Here is a 23,051-nt window from a genome sequence, read left to right as displayed (position 1 = left end):
TATTCTTTCGTTGTCATTCAGTTAGCACAATGGCTTGGCAACACAGCAGATACAAAATGTCCAATATAAAAACTTTTTAGTGAACAAATTCCCATTTTTTCAAACGGATGCACTTGGCTACAAAGCACAAGTTCCAGGCATCCTGCTACATTTCATTCAGGCAAAATTATTATGATGTCAATGAAATCTCTGTGGTGCCATTTGGATCACAGAGACACTGGTGAACACTTTGAGGGATGTTTCACATTTACCAGAACATATTTTGTGGGTTTCTGTTGATTAACATACACATGGTATGCATGCAGTTTTACAAACCCAGGCATTCAGAAACCGTGAATCAGGCCCTAGAAGTCATAAGATTAAAACAAACCCTTTCGTTTTTTCACTGAATTATAGAATGGGGCAGCGTTCCTTCTAATTTTTTCCATTTATGAGTTAATGCACACCAAGGCATATGCAGATGTTCACCGCCAGTAGAAACACTCTCTACTGGCTGTGGGCACTCAGCTAATCAGCTGGGCAGTACTTCAATCTCTCCTGGGTGGCCACCCAAACATGCACTCTACAAGGAAAGTGCACCTTAGTCTTTTTGTTTCAAGCTGTTAGGGTGCATTTGGGTCACATTTTCAAGTTTTTCTCTGCAACCCTATGTTCTAGAAATGTATTTTTATTTTAAACTAGCAGATTTCCCCAGCATTACTAAGGTCCTTAGCTCATTTAAGGTTTTTTCCTTTGGGGAGAGAAAGGTGTAAATAAAAGGAAAATGTACATGTTTTATTTAAATGATTGTATTTTTTGGAAATATAGTGTTATTTTGATGAAGAGAATTTTTATTTTGGACTTATTTACAGAAGGGATTGTTGAATGTCCATTTACATTTTTTTTAGTAATTTTTTTAAAGTGGGATTTCCATCAAGTGTATTTTTTTCTTCATCCCTATAAACTCATATCATTTACTATTTTTTAACAAAAAAGGGCTATAGGCAATTTGGTTTCCAACATTGACTTCTAATTTTCAAATCTTAAGCATTGATTTAACTATGCCAAAACAGAGCACTACTCCAGATTTCTCCATTTTTTATCTCTTTTCTGTAAGGTTTATTGAGAACCAAGTTCATCTTATTTTTCTAGCTCATCTTGATTCTGTCTCTGACTATTTGCTCAGATATGTCAAATTTGAGGACTATACTTGCTTGGCGATTGTCTCTTTTCTGTTTGGTTTTATGAGAAGCTATTCCATTCCAGGCTCATCTTGTTCTCCTGGCACAACTAAACCCTTACATTGCTTTAAGTTATTATAAGAGGATGTTGTATATAAAATTTGGTGGTAATAGCTCTTACTGTTTAGGAGGAGTTCTTGATAAAATAGACAAACTCTGTAAAATATATAGCAGATGAAAGCTGAGATTCACATCTAAACCTGCCACTCCAGATGCTGGGATTTTAAGAAAAGCATTAAATATAACAAGACTTCTGATAAAACCAAGAAAGTTGGCCACACCGTGCACAAGATACAAAATGAAAAGTACCATGAGTATGGCCAAGTCTATACTAAAAGGTTGCATCAGAACAATTACACCAATGGATAAAACCCCTAGTATAAATAAGGTCTAGATTTCATTCATGCCATCCACATGACATTGCTACTTTGATTTGCAATATGAACCTGTCTTTATTGTACTGAGAAAGGGGGAAAATGTACATTGTATATAGGGGACAAAGTTACATATATGTCATACAGGTCATCCCAAATGAATATTGATCATATTTTTATATTTATACACAATAATTAGAGAGCCTTCATTTTCAGTTTAAACTGATTTTTACCAAAAAAATTCCTGGGTTTTACTAAAAGTAATATTCTTTTTTTTTTCAATTTTCATACTACTTTTGTATCAGTCAAATATATAAAAATTACTTTTTAAATTAGGAAAATACACTGAATATATATATATATATAATACATAGCCTTTCTATAACAGGCAGCTTGGCATAGACACTCAGACTAATGTATTATATATTCTATACCGAATAGCACTTTCTCTCTGTCTGTGCTAAGCTTCCTGTTGAAGTAAGACTATGTTTAAGTTTAGAAGATACACACTACAAACATACAGGCCTTCATGCGAACTCTAGCGTACACAAACATCTGAACGTAATGAAGAATTTCACACCCACCATATAGACATTTCAAGTTGTTAGCAAATAAAGATTTAAATATTTGACATGCTAAAATGGGAAGAAAATGTAAATCTGCATCGGAATATGTTTCAGAACAAAAGGAAGTATTCAAAAGTTTAAAAAACTGGAGAAATGGCTGAAATTGAGTGCACTGCAAATGCTGTAGTCTAATTAATAAATGTAAATATTTATAAGCTAATAGTTCTAAGTCTACAGCAGTAAACTGTTTATTCAAATGAAAAGTGTTATTTGGGGATTAATGAGATGTTGTTTTCTTAAATTCAGAAATGGCATTACATTTTGAGTTCTGTTTAAGTTTTGAAACAGACCACACTGATGAATGGAATTCAAAGTATTAATCTACTGAATATCTCCCCCACCCTTCCCCCGGTCTTTCTGTCCACCAAAATGAATTTCAATATTTACTCAGAAAAATGTATTAATTGTTTTTGCACTGTTTTTCATTTATCTTGGTTGCTGTGGTAATGAATGCTGAAAATTCCCACAGAAATAGGAAATGAAATAATATAGCTGGATCAAGAATACTTTAAAAAACAAAGGCAAAAAGGCTAAAGATAATGTGACTCTTCATTCTGTCTGAACTTGTGTTACCCTTTAAACAAAATACAAGCAGAAAACGAAGGGCCCTGCACATAGGAAGGGACTATTGGAGGGAAGGACTCCTTATGAGCTCTGAATGCATTCATCCATGGTTCATATGGACTGATCTGGAGTGTCAGAAGAGTTCTCTCCCTTTCTCCTGTGCTGGTGCACTGTCTGTCTCCAAATCTAGCTCCAACTGTTTACTAAAATGCACTGTAATATACTGACACACGTGGGACTAAAGCTTGTTTGAGGTAAGAAAAAGTTTGTTGAAAATGATGCAAATACCAAACCTAAAAAAGTAATCTTTAGGATTTTAGTTTTAAAATGTACCAAACATGAATTCCATGCGTCACCAGCAATTAATCTTGGGTCAGAATTGCCCCAGGTGGCACTTGGGCACATCTAGGGCTTGAATGTAATTAAATAAGGGCAGAATTTGGCCTTTTGTCTCTTTCAGCCTACATCAATATATCTGCCTGTGGCTACCTTAAAATCATAGCAGATCACATCTGGTAACTGCCCTTTTTCTCATGTTTCCACTGGTTTTCAGACTTCCTCTTGTGGTAGCTTGAGACTGCGCATCTGGATGTTTTAAACATACAAAGGAATTGCTAGAGCAAGCAAAAGGGAAAACAGTGCAGAGAGTTAAGATGTGCCGATAAGCAACTAGTGGACTCTGCAGCCAAAGTGACCGACAGTCTGTTACGAGAAATCTCTTTGTAAGAAGGGTAACACAAGTTCAGGCAGAATGAAGAGTCACATTATCTTTAGACTTTTTGCCTTCGTTTTTAAAGTACTCTTGATCCAGCTATATTTTTTTCACCAAACTTTAGCTGCTCCATCACCCATCATTAAGTTTCCTGGAGACAGCTCTCCCAAAACAGACAAAGAACTAGCAGTGGTAAGTTTTCGTTTTGTCTTTGTTTCAGATTTATATTGTTGTTCTCCATAAGCAGATGTTTCTTTCTTGTTTCAGCTGAGACTAGGAAATGACTGTAGCTTTTTCTCTCTAGAGTCTCTGGAAGGGAAAGCTGGCTAGGAAGGATATCAGCTTTCAGATGTAAAAGCGAGAGCCAAGTAATGTTTCCTCACTTAACATTTTTAAAGCCAGCTCCGGGAGTCTTTTTTTTTTTTTTTACCCTGAAGTCTGAACACATACAGGATTATTTCAATAAATTGCTTTGACTTTCACTGAAGTAGTAAAGAGCGGGAGGTGGGGGGAAGAGACAGTTAAATCTGAATTCGAAGTAAGTAAAATGCAATAGAAAAATATAGGAACACACATAAACCTGAACTTATTGTTCACAGGTCTCACAGCTTTTCAAATGTTGTTTTCCCTGTTGTTTACTGTGCATTGCATAAGCACAGCTTTGATTGGGCAATTAAAGCTGGTTTGAGCTTCAAAGAAGATAATGACGACTTCTAACTTTGCAATATACTTTTCTTAAGCCAAATTCAATCTGGAACAAAGGATTGCATTTGGGATTTCTGAATGTGACATTAGAAAGTTATGGATGTATAAGAATTTTATCCTAACCTTCTTGTAACCCTGTGGACTTTCTTAAAATGACATAATGGGGAAATCCATTTTAGGGGATATTGAGATAGATTATCCTTATTTTAGTATATAAATTATAGACATTTCTCTTCCTCAGCAGTAAATCCATTTTCAGGAAGATTGAGATAGATTATTCTTATTTTAGCATGCAAATGATAGAAAGTTGGTCCCTCTTTCATTTGGAGTTGATGCACAACTAAGAGAAACTTGCCAGACAGAAGGGAGGTGTGGGGGCAAGGAGTGGATAATTTCCAAAAGGGGGGTGGAGAGGTTAGCAAAAGCAAGCCAGCTGACTCAAAATAGCAATTTCCAGGCTTGGCTCTCACAGAACAAATCACTAAATGTTTTACTGACCTTGGCAGCATGAGGATGGGTCATATATTTCTAATGGTACTTCAACTGTTCTTAAATATGCTCTCCATTTTGTTAGACGCAATCAGACTTTTACTGAATAACGGTAATCATCTCAACTGCATTTCATTCAGCAAACTGATTTATTGTGCATGTTCCAAAGAAAATCATAGTCTATTTTAACATGTGAGTTCTTCTTGGTTTCTCTTGTAGCACTCCTAGGTAATGCTAAATGGCTAGGTTTTCCATGTGCTCTAGATCTGAACAACCCTAAGGCTCAGAATTGGAACCTACAGTTTGCAGCTGGCTTCTGTTTCTATAATGGCCTGAATCAAAAACCCCAGAGCATCCCACTTCCCCCCAGACTTGGAGTGAGGTGAATTTTGCAGCTTGACCCAACATTTAATTTATATGATCAAGACCATTTTCAAAAGCCTGTTCTCGAAGTGTTCAGTTCTCTTCAACCCTGCCTCTGCTGTAGGGCAGATTGATATATGGATATCCTGATTTATAAGTTAGCTAGTAAATATCTTTATTGCGCCTCTGTACTTCTTGCTCAACTATCTCCCAAAGTATAGTATATGGTAGCAGAAGCAGCCTGCCCCTTCATACTCATGCACCCTAATTTTGAGGCCATGGCACATAATCGAGAGAGAAAAACAGAGCCGTGATCAGAATGTTTACATGCCAATATGAAAATCAGGATAACCTATGCTGATGTGTGTAGAATGTGAACCATTTCACATGAAGCTAATAGGCCCCGTTAACTATGCATTGGCAGAAGGAACCTCATGGTGGTAGCATAGCATGAGGAGTTGGCTTGCGGATTGTTTGTTAATGTATATGCTGATACAATGATCTCCAGAGCAAAATACCACCTCAAACTGTGGTGTCATCACATTGTATAGCTAAGCAGGATCAAGTCAGGTCAGTTCTTGAATGAAGCACCTTCAGAGGAACCCAAGTTGTTGTACAAAGTTACGGTAAATTCCCTTCAGAGACAACAATGAAGTAATTCCTTAAAATGGGGCACTGTTTTGCTGGACATGCCAGATTTTAGATGAGGTCCTTAAATATCCCTTTTTACTGGTGTAGGGAGATTTGCCCAGTAGGCAGGATAGGGGAGGGTCCCTTCTCAGGCAGAAGGGGCATCAAGCCCTCTGTGCTGCCCTGTGTGCAGTGCACCATCCCTGCCGTCAGACCTATCTGGAGTACATGGCCTGGTCCTTTGGTTGCAATTTAAAGGTCCTTAACGGTGCTTTGGTAGCAATTTAAAGGTGGGCTCTGGCCACCACCACTGCCATGATAGCACCGGCAGTGACCGGAAGGCCTGTGCTCCTTTAAATCTCCAGGTCCAGGATAACTTCCCCCTTTTCCTCCCCTCATTGGGGGGCCTGACTGAAACAAATCCTTTATACATAGGCAAAGAGCTTTGCAGACAACAGACTTCAAACTGGAATTCCACTCAAGTCAATGAGTCTCTACATCAAAGTAATGGTTCCCCAAGGGTAACTCTGTGAGACCCATGCAATTAGGCCGTAGGCTAGTTTGTCAAGGTATTTGGGATGTTTGGATAACAGCTGTGATCTACATATTAGTTACTATTATTATTAAAGACATACTTCAACCTCTCTCCTTAATATTTCTCTGAACACCATCACACTTGGGCAGGGATAGCCATTCCCGGATTGAAACATAGTACAGGCAGTCCCCGGGTTACATGGATCCGACTTACATCGGATCCCTACTTACAAACGGAGTGAGGCAACCCGCACTAGCTGCTTCCCCCCCAGCAGACCAGGGAGACGTGAAGCTAGCGCCCCTCCCTTCCCCCCCCCCCCCCCCCCCACCCACACACACAGCAGACCAGGGAGATGCGGAGCGGCTTTTCTCAGCAGACACCTCAGCTTGAGAATAAAGGACTGAGGGAAGTGAGGTGTGGGAGAATAAAACTGAGCTCTGGAGAATGTTTAGCTAGAGTTTCCCCTACAATATGTACCAGTTCCGACTTACATACAAATCCAACTTAAGAACAAACCTACAGTCCCTATCTTGTACGTAACCCGGGGACTGCCTGTACCAAATCCAAATCTCATTGCTGATTTTTCTCTTTTATAAGCCAAACCAGTCTGGCCACCCTGCGCTATGAAAATTAGGTAGGGCTTTTGAAATCCACCTTTTGAAGCTAAGGCATCTAATTATAATTTAATTTTGTGTACCCACTTTTGTGTACCCACTTCTGGTTGCTTTGCAGTCAACAAAGCATGTACTACATGTTTCAGAAATAGTTTTAAGTCTTCTAAAAGTTTCAGGGGGGGAAAAAGTACTTACAAAGGGGAAATGGAAGTGCAAATATTAAAACTGAGAAAAGGACTGCTAAACAGTGTTTTGTTGTTGTTGTTGTTGTTGTTAATAATAATTTATTTTATAGCAGGTTCCACAATATGCTAGGTGCTTTCCAGACAGACATTCAAACAGGAATGGTCCCTGTCCCTATCCCTGTAACAATATAGTTTTTCTGTAGCCATACTTGAAGACCTGTAGCCATACTGGAAGGCCTAAAGTATAGGGCCTTTATCTGCAGCCAGACTGAAGCAGCCATTACCTGAAGCTCCCACATGACTACACTGCAGGGCAAAAGTCAAATTAAGCTACACAATTGTGTAGCTGAAATCGAAATAGTTTAATTAGCCTTTTGGCACTGTCTACACAGCTGAAATCAAAGGAAGAAGTCCTCCAGTTCAACGTTATGTCAAAATAATGGCTTGCAATGTAGACGTGCACTATGTTATTTTGGATAGCGTCAGTTTTTCCGAAATAATGCTGCTGTGTAGGAATACCCCCAGCGAGACAGACCAGTTATGGCTTAGAGGAAGGGAAGCATAAAATAGGGTGGTTGGTGGTTTGTTGATCGGTTAATTCTATGCATATACACATTTTGGGAAGGAAACACCACACCTTAAAAGAATATTCTTAATAACAATTCTATGCCCGTTGCTTATGTTAAACAGAGATATCCAGTTAATCAGCATGCAGATGAATACTAAGACTGTTTAATTGGGATGAGTGCTAGGAAACAGATTGAGTGTAATGCATATTAGTGATTAGACACAACTGACCACAAAAGGCATTTCCATTTTAAATGGAATATCTAGTGTCTGAAAATTATTTCCCATTGTTGGTTTCCTTTGATTCTATGACCTTACAGTTCTTCAGTCATCCATAGACCCTTCCAGAACAAAAAAGAATAGATAAAAAGAGAAACTCTGAAGTCTAAAACAAGCAGGTTTATACACGACAAAGCAACCAATAAAAGAGAAGCCCATCATTTCCTTTGTAGTTCATGTTTAATCCCCCGTGCTTTGCTTTTTATCAAGGAATTCTTAAAACAAAGGCAAAAATAATGTATTCCTGTATACTGTATTTCTAATAACTGGAACAATTCCTTTAGCAGCAGTGTTTTGTCTCCAAGTGGGGTCAGTGTCAACTAAGAAGACTATCTGAATGTTAGCTGTTAATACAGTAATTTTTAAAAACCTGACAAAGTACAGATATAAAAGTTAATATGTGGTGTCAATAATTATAGGGATGTCTCTGCGTTTCAGAGTTTTGAAGATTTTGTTACTTCTGTGTTTCTTTCTCTTTTGAAGCAATACCTGAATAAATACTATGGGTGCCCAAAAGACAATTGCAATTTATTTGTGCTGAAAGATACTTTGAAGAAAATGCAAAAATTCTTTGGGCTGCCTGAAACAGGAGATCTGGATCAAAACACTATTGAGACGATGAAGAAACCCCGCTGCGGTAATCCAGATGTGGCCAATTATAACTTCTTTCCAAGAAAGCCAAAATGGGAAAAAAATCAGATAACATACAGGTAATATTGGTTTTTTTTTCCCACAGATGCCCTGAGAGTAGAAATGGAGGAATTTAGAAAAGGAGGAATTTTCTATTGGCCTGTGCTCCAGACTTTAAAACAGGAATCCCCAAATTATAAACCCTTTGTGTTTGGTCAACCAATGGAAAATATCTGTGACTTTCCCAAATTTACTGTTTAATGAACATTCATCCAAAAATGGTACATAATTTCAAGGAAAGAAGGGATTATCTTGTTGTTGAAGTGCTGGATAGGGACTCAGATTATCTGAGTTTTATTTTGCTCCTGAAAACTTTCTCCGTAATTTTGGATGAATGATTTAATGTCACTCCTATCTATACAATAGGTACAATAGTATTCCTGATAAGCTCAACAGGCTTCAGAAACTATGGCGATGAAGCCCATAGAAGCTACTAAAACAAAGGCATGAAAAGCAGTCAATATTTACTGTTCTTTAATGTATAATATTAAGATTTTTCACCCAATGAAGGTACAGATGGACTATCATGTGACTTAACTCATTATAAATGAAGAATAATAAGTAGCAAATTGTGGAAGTGAATAGTTTTCAAACTTGTAAGGTGACATTTTTTTTCACACAGAGGATTAATGTTTAAGAATGGCAAAATGGCCTTAGATATTTAGATTGATTCATGAAAAACTTGCAAAATTGATGAAAGAGGAAGGAAGAGTTAATATTCCCTGAAATTTGACCATCTTTATGACTGTGAGGCATTCTGTCTAACAAACAGCAAACGTATTTCATAAATGGGCACATTTTTCTTTAGTTATTATAATCACTAAGAGTTAAGGTTCAATTCTGCTTCTATTTAAATCAATGGACAAACTCTCATTGACATCACTTATCCTCCATACTGGGAGTAGACCAGCAAACTCTGGAGAATATTGTGGTAGATTTGCAGGCCTTCTTTTGCGGATATGCTCCAGATAATATCATCCCACTACAGCAATTCCAGGGCACATCCACACAGCACTGCTAAAGTCAAAATAAGCTTATTTCGGCTTTTGGCGCTGTCGACACAACAGGAATTCTGAGTTAGACTCTTAGTCCAACTTCTCTTACTCCTCATAAAATGAGGGTTACAAGAGTCAGGGTAAAGGCTTCCTCCAGCGTGACATTATTTCAACATTATGTTGGAATAAGTGTTTCTGTAAAGGGAAATCCTGTCTTACTAATCTATTAGAGTTATTTGAAGGGGTTAACAAACATGCGGACAAGGGGGATCCAGTAGATATAGTATACTTGGATTTTCAGAAAGCCTTTGACAAGGTCCCTCACCAAAGGCTCTTGTGTAAATTACATGGCCATGGGATAAGAGGGAAGGTCCTTTCTTGGATTGAGAACTGGTTAAAAGACAGGAAAAAAGGGTAGGAATAAATGGTAAATTTTCAGATTGGAGAGGGGTAACTAGTGGTGTACCCCAAGGGTCAGTCCTGGGACCAATCCTTTTCAACTTATTCATAAATGATCTGGAGAAAGGGGTAAGCAGTGACGTAGTAAAGTTTGCAGATGATACCAAACTGTTTAGGATAGTCAAGACAGAAGCAGACTGTGAGGGACTCCAAGAAGATCTCACCAAACTGAGTGATTGGGCAACAAAATGGCAAATGAAATTTAATGTGGATAAGTGTAATGTAATGCACATCGGGAAAAATAACCCCAACTATACGTACAGTATGATGGGGGCTAATTTGGCTACGACAAATCAGGAAAGAGATCTTGGAGTTATCGTGGACAGTTCTCTGAAAACTTCCACACAGAGTGCAGCGGCGGTCAAAAAGGCAAATAGGATGCTAGGAATTATTAGGAAAGGGATAGAAAATAAGACCCAGAACATCTTACTGCCCCTGTATAAAACTATGGTATGCCCACATCTTGAATACTGTGTACAGATGTGGTCTCCTCACCTCAAAAAAGATATTTTGGCCTTGGAAAGGGTTCAGAAAAGGGCAACTAAAATGATTAGGGGTTTGGAACGGGTCCCATATGAGGAGAGGCTAAAGAGACTGGGACTTTTCAGTTTAGAAAAGAGGAGACTGAGGGGGGATATGATAGAGGTCTATAAAATCATGAGTGGTGTGGAGAGGGCTGATAAAGAAAAGTTATTTATTAGTTCCCATAATAGAAGAACTAGAGGACACCAAATGAAATTAATGGGTAGCAGGTTTAAAACTAATAAAAGGAAGTTCTTCTTCACACAGAGTGTTGTCAACCTGTGGAACTCCTTGCCAGAGGAGGCTGTGAAGGCTAGGACTATAATAGAGTTTAAAGAGAAGCTGGATAAATTCATGGCGGTTAGGTCCATAAAAGGCTATTAGCCAGGGGATAAAATGGTGTCCTTGGCCTCTGTTTGTCAGAGGCTGGAGAGGGATGGCAGGAGACAAATCGCTTGATCATTGTCTTCGGCCCACCCTCTCTGGGGCATCTGGTGCTGGCCACTGTCGGTAGACAGGATACTGGGCTAGATGGACCTTTGGTCTGACCCAGTACGTCCGTTCTTATGTTCTTATGTTCTTATGTTTGTAGTGTCGACATAGACTATGTTATTTCAGAATAATATCAGTTATTCTGAAATAACACTGCTGTGTTGACGTACCCCCAGACACAAAGCAGGCCCCGTAACCACAAGAAGCTGCACAATGTTGGAAGCTTTTCTTTACAGGAAGATCATTGTCTGAAATCAGATGTATGAATAAGGCCTGGTCAGAATAAATCAAGATGAAGAAACAAAAGCACTTGTGAGCTGTCTCTCTATGTGTTATGTGTCTTATGTCTCAGTCTGTACCACATCCTTGATAGCAGAGTTGCTTGGCATGGAATTATCTATTATTTATTTAACACAAAATCAAAACATGACTAAGAAGAAAAAGGCATTTTTTAAGCTTAAGGGGAAAAGTGCCCATTTTTTGAGCTCCACATTTCTTCTAGTAGCCAGGAGGGTCCCAACAGTCTCATGATTCAGTGGTGGGATGCTCGTGTACACATGTCTAATAGGATGATATGACTGAAAGGATCTTTGATTTCAGTGAAGCAACATAATGTTTGGTATGGCTCTTCCAGCATGCCAGCTATGACATACAATACATATATTCAGTTCAGTGTGCATTAAAGATGTAAGTAACACAGCCACTGAGCAAATAATCAGTAACATGTTGTGTCAAAGAGATCCCCTAGAGATTGTCACTTGATGGGCTGACACTGAACTCACCTACTTGCCCTCTCAGGTGTGTCACTGACCTGTCCTGCTGAACCAGAAGCTCCAGTCTCCCCCAGCAAAGGTACAGAATTGTGGTAACAGCCCCCCAGCAGATTAACACAGATACTTACAACAGCTCAGCTCAGAGAGGGCTCACGACATGGACTTCACCGTACCCAGGAGCATAGTGCAGGTGGGACCTAAACCCCAGATCAATCCATCTTACTCTGAGAAGAGAGTTTTACACAGAGAAAGCTCCTGTAGTTCACCACCCCCCCTTTATCAATGAAAGAGAGATCTACACAGCTGTTCCACCCTCCTCCCACGGAACAATTATTTACACTGCTGTTGATAATAAACAAAAGTGATTTTATTAAATATAAAAAGGAGAATTTAAGAGGTTGCAAGTGATAATAGACAGATCAAAGCAAGTTACTAAGATAAAATAAACAAAATGTGTCAGCTAAAGCCTAATATACTAAAATAAATTGTTAAAGGCCACAATTTCTCACCCTAGTCCTTATTTCAAGTAAAGTCCTTCAGGCCAAATCTGATCTATTTTCTAACCAGGGCCCATCTGCTTCTACTTCTCTTTGTTAGAGTTATTTGTTTCCAGGTCTTTTCACATGTCCTCTTGTGATGGGACGCAGTCTGGGAAACCAGTTGAAGACAGTCATTGTTTGCTTCCCATTCCTTAAAAAGAATTTTCCCAGGGCATGGTCACATGTCTTTGTAGGACCAACCACAATTTACACTTATAGGAAAAACAAGGCTATTCTTTGTCTTGAGCAATGGGCATGACCTTGGGACATGACTGGTCCCAGATGAGGGATTTTTCTGGACCAGGGGAGGTCATTTCAGGCCTCCTGCTGATCTCCCCACCGGACTTCCTGGCTTCCTAGTTCCTGGCCCCTCTCCAGTTAAATCGCAAACCAGCTCTTGACCCCCCCCCCGTCTCGAAGTCCAACTGAGCCACATGCCAGCTCCTGCTGTCCAGATAAGCTACGTGCCAGCTCCCTTGAACTCCCTCCCCCCCCCCCCATTGCAGCCCAGATAAGCCACATGTTGGCTCCTTGCCCCACCTTGCAGCCCATGCAGGCCATGCCAGGTTCCATCCCTCCACCCCCACAGCCCAACTGAACCACATACCGGCTACCAGGCCCTCATCCCACTGCAGTATGCCAAGACTCTCTAATCCTAAAACATCCACAGTGATGCTGGATCACGGATGTTACTGAACCAGAGAATCCTGGATTTTTGAAGTGCAATCTGTACATGCACACAAATAGAATATACATATTCCGGAGTTACAAGCTCTTGAATGATAGGTTACTTGCTCAGTTTTGCATAAAACATATTTGAATTATGCATATTCATATTTAAAAACACATTGCCATAATAATATGGGATGCAGAGTCAGATAACCAGTTACGTAGCATGCTGCTTCCTGCAGTGCCCTCATTCTTAAAGGAAATATCAATAGCTCTCTGACAGACAATTACATTTAAATTACAGGTTGGTCTAAAAAAATCTTGATACCCTGGAGCTCTGGGAACATCCAGAACCATTTAGTATGGTTGACATCTCCCTTTACCAAAGGAGTTAATTTTAATGGTACTTTCAGTGCTCTAAACAGAACATTTATGTGTTGTTTAACTTTTCAGACTGTGCTCTTTTTTCTTTTATCATTAAGGATTTTAGGGTATACACCGGATTTGGACTCTGAAACAGTAGATGATGCCTTTGCACGAGCCTTTAAAGTCTGGAGTGATGTGACACCACTGACAATTTCCCGAATTAATGATGGAGAAGCAGACATTATGATTAATTTTGGACGATGGGGTATAGTTGCTATTCTTACATATGCTTTTTGTTTTCTTCCTTCCATTAATCATCAGTTTAGGAATGACCTACCTGCAAGCAAGCACTCCAATCAGCCTTTCTGATAAACCATGCCCCTGCATGAGTTTGTGAGTATGGCTGTAGACATACACCCTTGGTCTATATTTATCTGTTGCAACAAGAGAATTGCTAAGGGACAAAAATATTTCTGAATGTAAACAATCAGCAATAGATCTGGGGAATATTGAGACAGAGCCTCAGCTGATGTGAATTGGCAGAGGTCCACTGGAGTGAATGGAATGATATTGTACTGTTTATTGAGAAATCTCTGCTAGGTTTTTCAATTGGCTTCAAATGCTATTTGCAGAGGACAGACTATTCTAATACTCCTAGACACTAAATATGAATTGGGATGTGCCATCTGAACTTCACACTTAGTCTCTATTTGCTTTTACGGGCTGAACTTAGTCCAAACATGTTTTGCTTTTGGGAGTTCCAAAATCTAGATCTGAACAGGCACTGTTATTAGACTGGATTCAGTTTGTTAATTTGACTTCACATAGAAAGAGCCTGGGTTTCATTAGGAACTTCTGGCACTTAACCAACAAGCCATAGAAAGCCATGTCATTTTTAATAAGTCCATTTGCATGTTCAGTGTTTTAAGAGAGGAAACCAAAGGAAGAGCTGAGCTGTGTGTGGAGGTCTCCAGTTCAAGCTAGTTTTCTTTGCTTCAGTTAGTGATGGCTTAGCCTCAGAAGGTTCAAAGTTTTGGTGCAGTAGGGATCAGCACCCAATATTTCAAATTCTTACCCGGGTCCACAAAACTGATCTCACAAAATGCAGAGTTCTCGTGCTGGTTTTAGTATCTCTTGATTACAGCCTAGAAATAGCATAAGATTTGCTTTCCCTAAGGCTTCAGTTCTTGTAATCACTGTTCACACCCCTGTGTTCACACCCCTGTGTTAAGGTTCAAATTGGCAGGGACTCTACACAGCATTTTGAGGTTGTTGTTCACAAATCTTCTCAAACGGAGTCTATGCTGACAAAGAAAAAGACTAAGGCTGGACACATGGGAATATTGGGAAGGAGGCCAGCAAAAATAGGTGTAATGGAATAGAAAATTCAGCATGTGTATTTAGGGCTTCTGTGAAATGGCACATCAAACCAAAAGGCTTTTAGTGATGTGACTGGAGATCCTGGAAGCTTCAAATTGCCAGAGCAGTGTGGTGAGAGAGCTGTGAATAACAGGGCTATACCCATGCCAGCTTGCGTTACCCAGGTGTGGTAAGCTTCCAAGAAAAGCTGTTAAAGTAGTAACAGGAGAACTACTGAAAAGGCAGTTGCCTGGCAAGCAGGCTCAGATGAGGCATGCTTGATGTGGGAGTAGGATGGGTTGAGCCTCAGACTTCGGGACACGGAATAGGAACCAGCTTTTCAGGGATTCATGGCTGAGAAAAATGAAGCTAATTTGCTTTCCTATGAGGCAGCACTGGCAGCCTGTGCACAGAGAAGGAGACATACAGGAAAAGATAACAGAGTATGGGTATGTCTACACTACCCCGCTAGTTCGAACTAGCGGGGTAATGTATGCATACCGCACTTGCTAATGAAGCCCAGGATTTGAATTTCCCAGGCTTCATTAGCATAAGCGGGGAGCCGCCATTTTTAAATCCGCTAGTTCGAACTAGCGGGGTAGTGTAGACATACCCTAAATGGTAAAGGACTAGCTTGCTGTGGAAGAGACTACAGGAGCCTGCAAAGCCAAGTAGATCCTCAGGTCTGATGCTGTCGGTTGCAGACCGATAATGACATTTATATTCCCCTGAAAACATAACTTCACTGCAATGTTTATTTTACTCTTCACACCAGTCAAAATTGAGAACATCTCATGGATGTGTATAGCACTGTTTAACATGAGACTGTCTTACAGAGCTTCACTAACACCAGCATCCCTTCCAAATATCCTCCGTACAGATAAGGAAACATGCTGTAACACAGGCGCGAATCTCCATGTGTGCTTGCTTTTTTATATGAAAGTTTCCTCTCCTAGAGTCCAGCCCTGCAAACCTTCCACATGTGATGCATTCCCAGTGATGTCTTCAATGGGAACGCCCATGAGACTAAAGTCACGAGTGGGTTTTCAGGATTGGGCCCATTATAAATGCCCCTCTTCTGGGTTTTTCTTGTACAGAGCATGGTGATGGATACCCATTTGATGGCAAGGATGGCCTCTTGGCTCACGCTTTTGCACCTGGGCCAGGTGTTGGCGGTGACTCCCATTTTGATGATGATGAACTGTGGACTCTGGGCGAGGGACAAGGTACCTAAGCAATTTTATATTTCAAAGCACCTATCGACTGCTTTGTCTTAAATGGTGGCCAGAGATTGCACCTCATTCTGTTACTGAAATGATTTCAGTAGTAAATGCAACGACAAAACTACTACACTGGCAACTGATGGTTATTAATTCCAATAATTTTTAAATTCTGCTTTTATCCAATTTTTATTTAATTATAGTTCTCCCCCATTTCTCCCAGAAATTAGAATTAATCATAGATCTGATTCTGCAACCCTTTACTCGTGTAAAGAGCCCTCAAGGCAGAAGTGCAAAGCCAAGATTTTCAAGAGTAACAGGGAGTTTGGGGTATTTCCATGTTGACATTCCAATCTGAGGCTGCAAGCTTCTTTTGGAAGAAGCTTTTCTTGGAGAGATCTTCTGGAAAAACTTCTTCTGAAAGAGAGCATCTTCTCCAGGCATGTCAAACTCGAAGTCTATTGAGGGCCACACAAACAAAAACTGATAGCTCTCAGGGCCACCAAAGAAAACGTACTTCTATCTGAAAGTCATAATTATTTATTATTATAGATTATGTTTTAGGTATATTTTATAATTTTTCAGGTCTTGTTTTAATATAATACAATAATTTGATGTGTAAAATTATTTGCCCATATAAGATAATTTTTAATTTAAATATAAATTTAATGTACTTTTTAATTTTGTATATGATACATAACTTGTTTTGTCGAAATAAAAGAAAACGTATAGACAGTTGTTAATCAAACAGAACAGGCTTCGGTGAAAATTTCAGGTACTTTGTAAGTTTGAGATTTTGCATAAACATAATATTCATGAAATTGCAAAAAATTGACATGTTTAGTGATATAAAATTAATATACATTTTGTGATTTTATTTGGGAATAAATAAAAAACAAAATGTTAACAAAATATCCTCCTTCTCTCCCCCAGAACCAGGCACTTCCCATACCCCCATTCTAATCCGATCCCCCTCCGCTCCCGCAGAGCACCCCCCCCACTCTAACCCAATGCCTCATCCCTCCCCCAGAGCCAGGCACACCCCCCCTCTAACGCAATGCTTCCTCACTCCCCCAGAGCCAGGTACCCCCAACCTAATGCCTCCTTCATCCCCCAGAGCCAGGCACCCCCAACCTAATGTCTCCTCGCTCCCCCAGAGCCAGGTATCCCCAACGTAATGCCTCCTTCATCCACCAGAGCCAGGTATCCCCAACGTAATGCCTCCTCCCTCCACCAGAACCAGGCACTCCCAGCCTCCCCCTAACCTAATCCCTGGGTCCTGGAGCTGCCGCCGCCAACACACATTTCTTCTTCAGGCGATGGGGCGGTGTGAGCATAGCGACCAGCTGTGAGCAGGCGCTTGATGCCTGTGCAGAGCAGCCAGCCGGCTGTCAGCATGTGCTGGAGCGCCCAACACAGTGAGCAATCGCTGTGGTGCCATGCGCAGAGTGGCCAGTCGGCCAGCTGTGATCTGCATTCAGCCACATGCTCCGAGTGGCCTGCGGGCCACACTTTATTCTTTTATAAAATGTAGTGGCGGGCTGCAAAAAATTTCAATGGGGGCTGCATGCGGTCCTCCAGGGGCCTGTTTGACATGCCTGATCTACACAGACAAAGTGCAATGAAAAAGCAATGTGCTTTTTCGAAAGATAGCGTCCACATTGATTGGATGCTATCTTGCATGGAATGCTATCTTGCATTTAGTATGGACGGAGTAGCCACCAGGGCACCTGTGTTATTTCCTGGAGGCCTCTTCTTTTGAAAGAACTCCTTTTTCTGCATCCACACATGCCTTTTTCCACAAAAGCTTTTTCGGAAAAAGACCTCTTCCTCGTAGAAAGAGGTTTACCGCCATTGTAAAAACCCCTCCGTTCTTTCGATTTTCTGTCAAAAGAACTCAATGGCAGTGTAGATGCAAGGATTATTTTTCCAGAAAAACTCTGGAGTGTAGACATATCCCGAGATACCTTTTTAGGGAGTCTTGCTGTTTAGAGGGAGAGGACACAGAGCTTCCTGAAAACTGGGCCCTTCTAGGGAGTCTCAAGTTGGACACCCCAAATTAGTGATCACTGTTGAAAATGTTGCCCCCTTATCTTCAGTGGGTCCATTCACTTGAGAAAGAATTTGCTAGTTCATGTCTGTGCTCCACAGGCTTGTGACTTGCACTGAAATGTATCTAAATCAGGGCTGGAAAAAAAAGAGATTCAGCGTCAGGGCTGGAGCAACCACAGAGAAAAATTAGCTGGTGCTTAGCACCAATGACAGCCAAGATCCCTCACTCCCGCCTGCCAGCGGTCCCCACTGATCAGCTTCTTCCTCCCTCTCCCAGCACCTCCTGAATGCTGCGGAACAACTGTTCCATGGGTACAAGAGGTGCTGGAAGTGAGGGGGGAGGAACAGGAATCTGCTGTTCTTGGAGGAAGAGGCAGAGCAGGGGTAGGGCCTTGGGGGGGCTGGAGGGCGGGTTTAGGGGAAGGAGTGGAATAAGGGTGTAGTCTGGAGCTATAATGTGGCTGAGCACCCTTGAACTACAATTAGAAGCCAGCACCAGTGGGACTTGGGGATGTCTGCAAGTTTGTCTTTTGGACAATTAAAGGATGTTTTCTTTATGCAAACTATTGACCAAATATTGTTTGCCTTACACCTTGTGAGTCAAATTGTGATCTCAATAAAATCTCACCTGAGGTTGGCCAGCATGATTTGGCCATTTATTTCACCCTTTAGAACTAAATATTACTGCTGATTATGGTAAATGTTTCTCTTTAATTTGACAAAAATAATAGTCTACCAATTATAATTCTTTGTGCCAAAACAGGAATGCAGGTTCACAAAAAGCAGAATTTAAAGTGCATCCTCATTTCTTTAGTTCATTTCAAATTCTAAATTTCTGGAGTAATTTGTTCATTGGAAAAACAATGGAATCCTTATGCCCTGGCAGTTATGTTCCATCTCTTCTGGCTTTTTTTCAAGCTTTAGCAGAAGGAATAGCTTTGTGGCTGTCATTACTGGACTGAATGTTTGCTCAAGGGTGACAGCGAATAGGAAACTGTTTTGCGTATTTGGATTTATTCTGCAAATGGTCAATTAATTCCTCACATTGAGAAATCACTAAGGACAGCTAGGCTGAATGCACTTTAAAATAAGTTACCATTCCAATGTTGTATTCTTAATGAAAGTTTCTATGTATTACTAACTCCTGAAATAAAAATCAGGCTCAGGAGATGTGTGCATTAATATAACCACTATCACAGCAGTAGATCAGATTCAATTCTGAATGAAAAAGCCAAAATGGTTTATGAGGCATGTTAAGATTATGCTGAAACTACTCCCTGGAACCTTTTGAATTATAGGGAACTTTTTACACTATGCTATTAAAGAACCTAACTTACTAAACAAATTAATAGCTTGGATTAAAGTTTGCATTGCTATATCAACTACTATAATTATCTTTCTGGGCTGCTTGTGAGAACTGAACATTTCAATAGAAGCAATATTTAATTTGTTGTTTGTTTTTCAAAATTACTTGTTACAGTTTCAGTTTTGGTCATTATGCCAACTGGGAACCCATGGGGATATATTAGTTCAATGTGTCAATGCACCTGAACTTTCTACATCAGTGTCCCTTATAGCTAAGTTCCACTCTAGAAAAGAAACAAACCTGTATGCAGAAAAAATGGATGAAAACAATTGGTGACAGAATGCACTGTTGTGTTTTCTCCCTTTACAGTTGTTAAGGTGAAGTATGGGAATGCAGATGGCGAATATTGTAAATTTCCTTTCCTGTTCAATGATAAGGAATATAACAGCTGTACGGATGCAGGGCGCAATGACGGTTTCCTTTGGTGCTCAACCACATACAACTTTGATTCTGATGGCAAATACGGATTCTGTCCCCATGAATGTAAGTGGAGCACTTGGTTGGGGGCTTGTCTCATGGCAGATTTTTAGCCAAGTATCAGCTGTAATCCCTGTACTGAACCACCCCCCCACATTCTCAGTTTAGGAGTTATTTGTCTGGATTTTCTTATTGTTGAGTCTCCTTGACTTCCCTAGCTAATGACTCTCTCAGTTTGGACCAGTTGACAGTGACTCATATGTAACTAGAGGCACTGAGTGGGAGCATGAAATCTGTTCTACAGCCCTGTGGGCTTTTAGCTCATGCAGTAGAAACACATGGCTTTAGCTCTAAAGGTCCCAAGTTCAATCCCTCCTGCTGATGACCTGACTCTGTCAGTAGTATTTATGCCCTGTCAAATTCTTTCCCCAGACCCTGGCAAAGAGTCTGAAGCAGAGTTGCACTCTAGCAAGCTTCAGTGTTTTCAAGCAGGGGTGGGGAACCTACAGCTGGATTCAGCCAGTGGCTTGATGGAAGGCTTCAGGCTCACTCCCCCCCAGAGTCTAGTGGGGCCCCAAGGCTATATCTAGACTGCAGGCTTCTTTCGGAAGAGATGTTCTGGAAAAATTTCTTCCGAAAGAGAATGTCCACGCTGCAAAAGTGCACTATGGGAGGAGTGGCCACCAAGGCACCTGTGCTTTTTCCTCTTTCCTCTTCTTTCGAAAGAACTCCCTCTTCCCCGTCCACACACCTTTTCCCAAAAGAGCTCTTTGGGAGAGGGTTTCTTCCTTGTAGAATGAGGATTACCAATGTCAGAAAAACCCCTCTGTTCTTTCAATTTTCTTATGGAAGAACACGATTGCAGTGTGGACGTAAGTGAAAGTTTTTTTGAAAAATGGCAGTTTTTCCGAAAAAAAACCCTCTGTATTGTAGACGTACTCCAAAAGTCTACTCATCCTAGGCCCCCAGGAGAGTTAATCTGACCCAAGCCTGAGCCTCACTGTCTCCTTCCCTCCATGGGACTAGAGCTTGAGGGGAGTGCGGGGAATGTCTTTTTTGCTGCTTCTCAGTTGGGGGCCACATCAGTGTGTGTGTGTGGGAGGGGTCTTTTTGGTTCTCACTTGCATGTGGCCCCCACCTGATTTCTCTGGGGGTCAGTGGCTCCTAACCCAAAATGTTCCCTACCCCCATTTTAAAGTTCAGGCAGTCCCCGGGTTACGTACAAGATAGGGACTGTAGGTTTGTTCTTAAGTTGAATCTGTATGTAAGTCGGAACTGGCATCCAGATTCAGCCGCTGCTGAAACTGACCAGCAGCTGACTACAGGAAGCCCGAGGCAGAGTTGCTCTGCCCTGGGCTTCCTGGAATCAGCCGCTGATCAGTTTCAACACGTTGAATCTGGACGCCAGTTCCGACTTACATACAGATTCAACTTAAGAACCCCAGGCGTCCCCAAGTCAGCTGCTGCTGAAACTGATCAGCGCTGATTCCAGGAAGCCAGGGGCAGAGCAACTCTGCCTCGGGCTTCCTGTAGTCAGCGCTGGTCAGTTTCAGCAGTGGCTGACTTGGGGACGCCTGGGGCAGAGTACCTGGGGTGCTGCTGGGTTGCTCCAGTAGCGCCGCTCCTTGGCGCTACTGGACCAATCCACCAGCACCCCAGCTGCTCTGCCCCAGGCGTCCCCAAGTCAGCCGCTGCTGAAACTGACCAGCAGCGGCTGAATCAGGATGCCTGGGGCAGAGCAGCTGGGGTGGTGCCGGGTTGGTCCAGTAGCGTCCAGAGCAGCGCTGCGGGACCAACCGGCAGTGCCACAGCTGCTCTACCACAGGCGTCTGGAGAAAACCGGACGTACTAGCTGTGCCCCCCCCAGCAGACCAGGGAGACGCAGGCGGGGGACCGAGACGCACTGCGGTCCCGCCGCCCGAGTCCTGCGCGGCTTTGCTCTGCTTTTCTCCCCGTCTCCCTGGTCTGTTGGTCTCCAGCAGACCAGGGAGATGGGGAGCAAAGCCACGGAACACGCCGGCAGCGGGACAGCAGCGGCACGTCTGGGCTTTCCGCTGCCCGTGTGCTCCGCGGCTTTGCTCCCGGTGTCCCTGGTCTGCTGGAGACGGTCCCCAGCAGACCAGGGACACCGGGAGCAAAGCCGCAGCGGCGGCGGAGTCCCGCGCCTCCCCGGCTTTGCCAGAGCAAAGCCTCAGAGGCGCGGGACCCCTCTGCCTCCCCGGCTTTGCTACCAGTGTCCCTGGTCTGCTGGAGACGGTCCCCAGCAGACGAGGGGCACCCGGAGCAGCTTTTCTCACCCCGGAGGTCGAGGTGGCGGGACCGCTGCGCTCTGGGCGGTCCCACTGCCTGCGAGCTCCGGGGCAAGAAAGCCCCGTTCGTAAGTGCGGATCCAACATAAGTCAGATCCACGTAACTCAGGGACTGCCTGTATGCTGAAACTGACACAGAACAAGTAGTGGTATCAACTCCTTTGTGGCCCTTCCCATCTCCCTCCTTCCCTGGTTCAGTGCACCCAGCATAGAATCTGGGCCACTAGCTTCAGCTCCTCAGATATAATTGTCATATTGACATCACTGGGTCCTTATCAAGTACAATAAACAAGGAAATATGGGGAAGGCATGAACAGAACACACTAGCTAAACGACTCCCCCCTCCATCTCCTCCTTGGCGTCACAGAGGCAATTTTTGCGCAGGTCAGGTGAACTGAATAGAATAAACGAACTGACTACACAGTAAGAAATATCTCCTCCCCCCCCCTTTTCAGTCCTGCTAATTGGTCCCCTCCAAAGAGAGGCCACATAACAAAGTAACAATGGAAAGGACTAGCATTTGGCTCTTGACTTCCACAGGACCAGGATTTGGCAGGGCCAAACCATTGCATGGGCAAGCATTCACATTTTCATAAGCACGTTCGCATTTTCCCCACATGCTACAGGAACTAACCTTGATTTATACAACCCCTGAATATCCACATATCTTTTGGCATATCGCAGTCAGCTGAAGACATCACAGGCTTGTCCAGTGGGTAACAGTCCCATTAAGGGTGTGATGTAATTACAAAGAGAATGAGGACAGATAAAAGAAAGAATTTTTCACTTTGATGTACCATACTTGGATTTTGACTTGCTTGATATTAAATATTACTGTCATAGTATCAGACTGAACCTGGCCTTTATGTAGCTGCTTGGCAGGAGGAAAGAATAGTTCCTTGACATCCAGAAACTAGGTAGAAGCACATTCCCCATGCACCCGGAATTATAGAATCAGCT

At 41.9% G+C, this 23,051-nt stretch overlaps 1 protein-coding gene across 2 annotated transcripts in view; it reads left to right on the top strand.

The window, feature by feature from the left end:
• Positions 1 to 2,895: 2,895 nt before the first annotated feature.
• MMP2 (matrix metallopeptidase 2) overlaps positions 2,896 to 23,051 on the top strand; it is a 64,426-nt gene continuing 44,270 nt past the window's right edge. The window contains exons 1-6 of one of the 2 annotated variants that reach the window (XM_075940312.2): positions 2,896 to 3,038; positions 3,338 to 3,688; positions 8,347 to 8,573; positions 13,485 to 13,633; positions 15,825 to 15,953; positions 19,675 to 19,848. In XM_075940312.2, coding sequence (XP_075796427.1) covers positions 3,536 to 3,688; positions 8,347 to 8,573; positions 13,485 to 13,633; positions 15,825 to 15,953; positions 19,675 to 19,848 — 832 coding nt within the window. In that variant the 5' untranslated portion in view covers positions 2,896 to 3,038; positions 3,338 to 3,535. The remainder of the gene's footprint in view (positions 3,039 to 3,337; positions 3,689 to 8,346; positions 8,574 to 13,484; positions 13,634 to 15,824; positions 15,954 to 19,674; positions 19,849 to 23,051) is intronic. The other variant, XM_075940314.2, reaches the window with a different exon arrangement.

This window comes from Pelodiscus sinensis, chromosome 12 (genome assembly GCF_052426305.1).
Source record: "Pelodiscus sinensis isolate ZL-2025 chromosome 12, ASM5242630v1, whole genome shotgun sequence".
Lineage (NCBI taxonomy): Eukaryota > Metazoa > Chordata > Testudines > Trionychidae > Pelodiscus > Pelodiscus sinensis.
The sequence above is the reverse complement of the archived record's forward strand: the minus strand, read 5'-3'. Positions and strand labels throughout refer to the sequence as shown.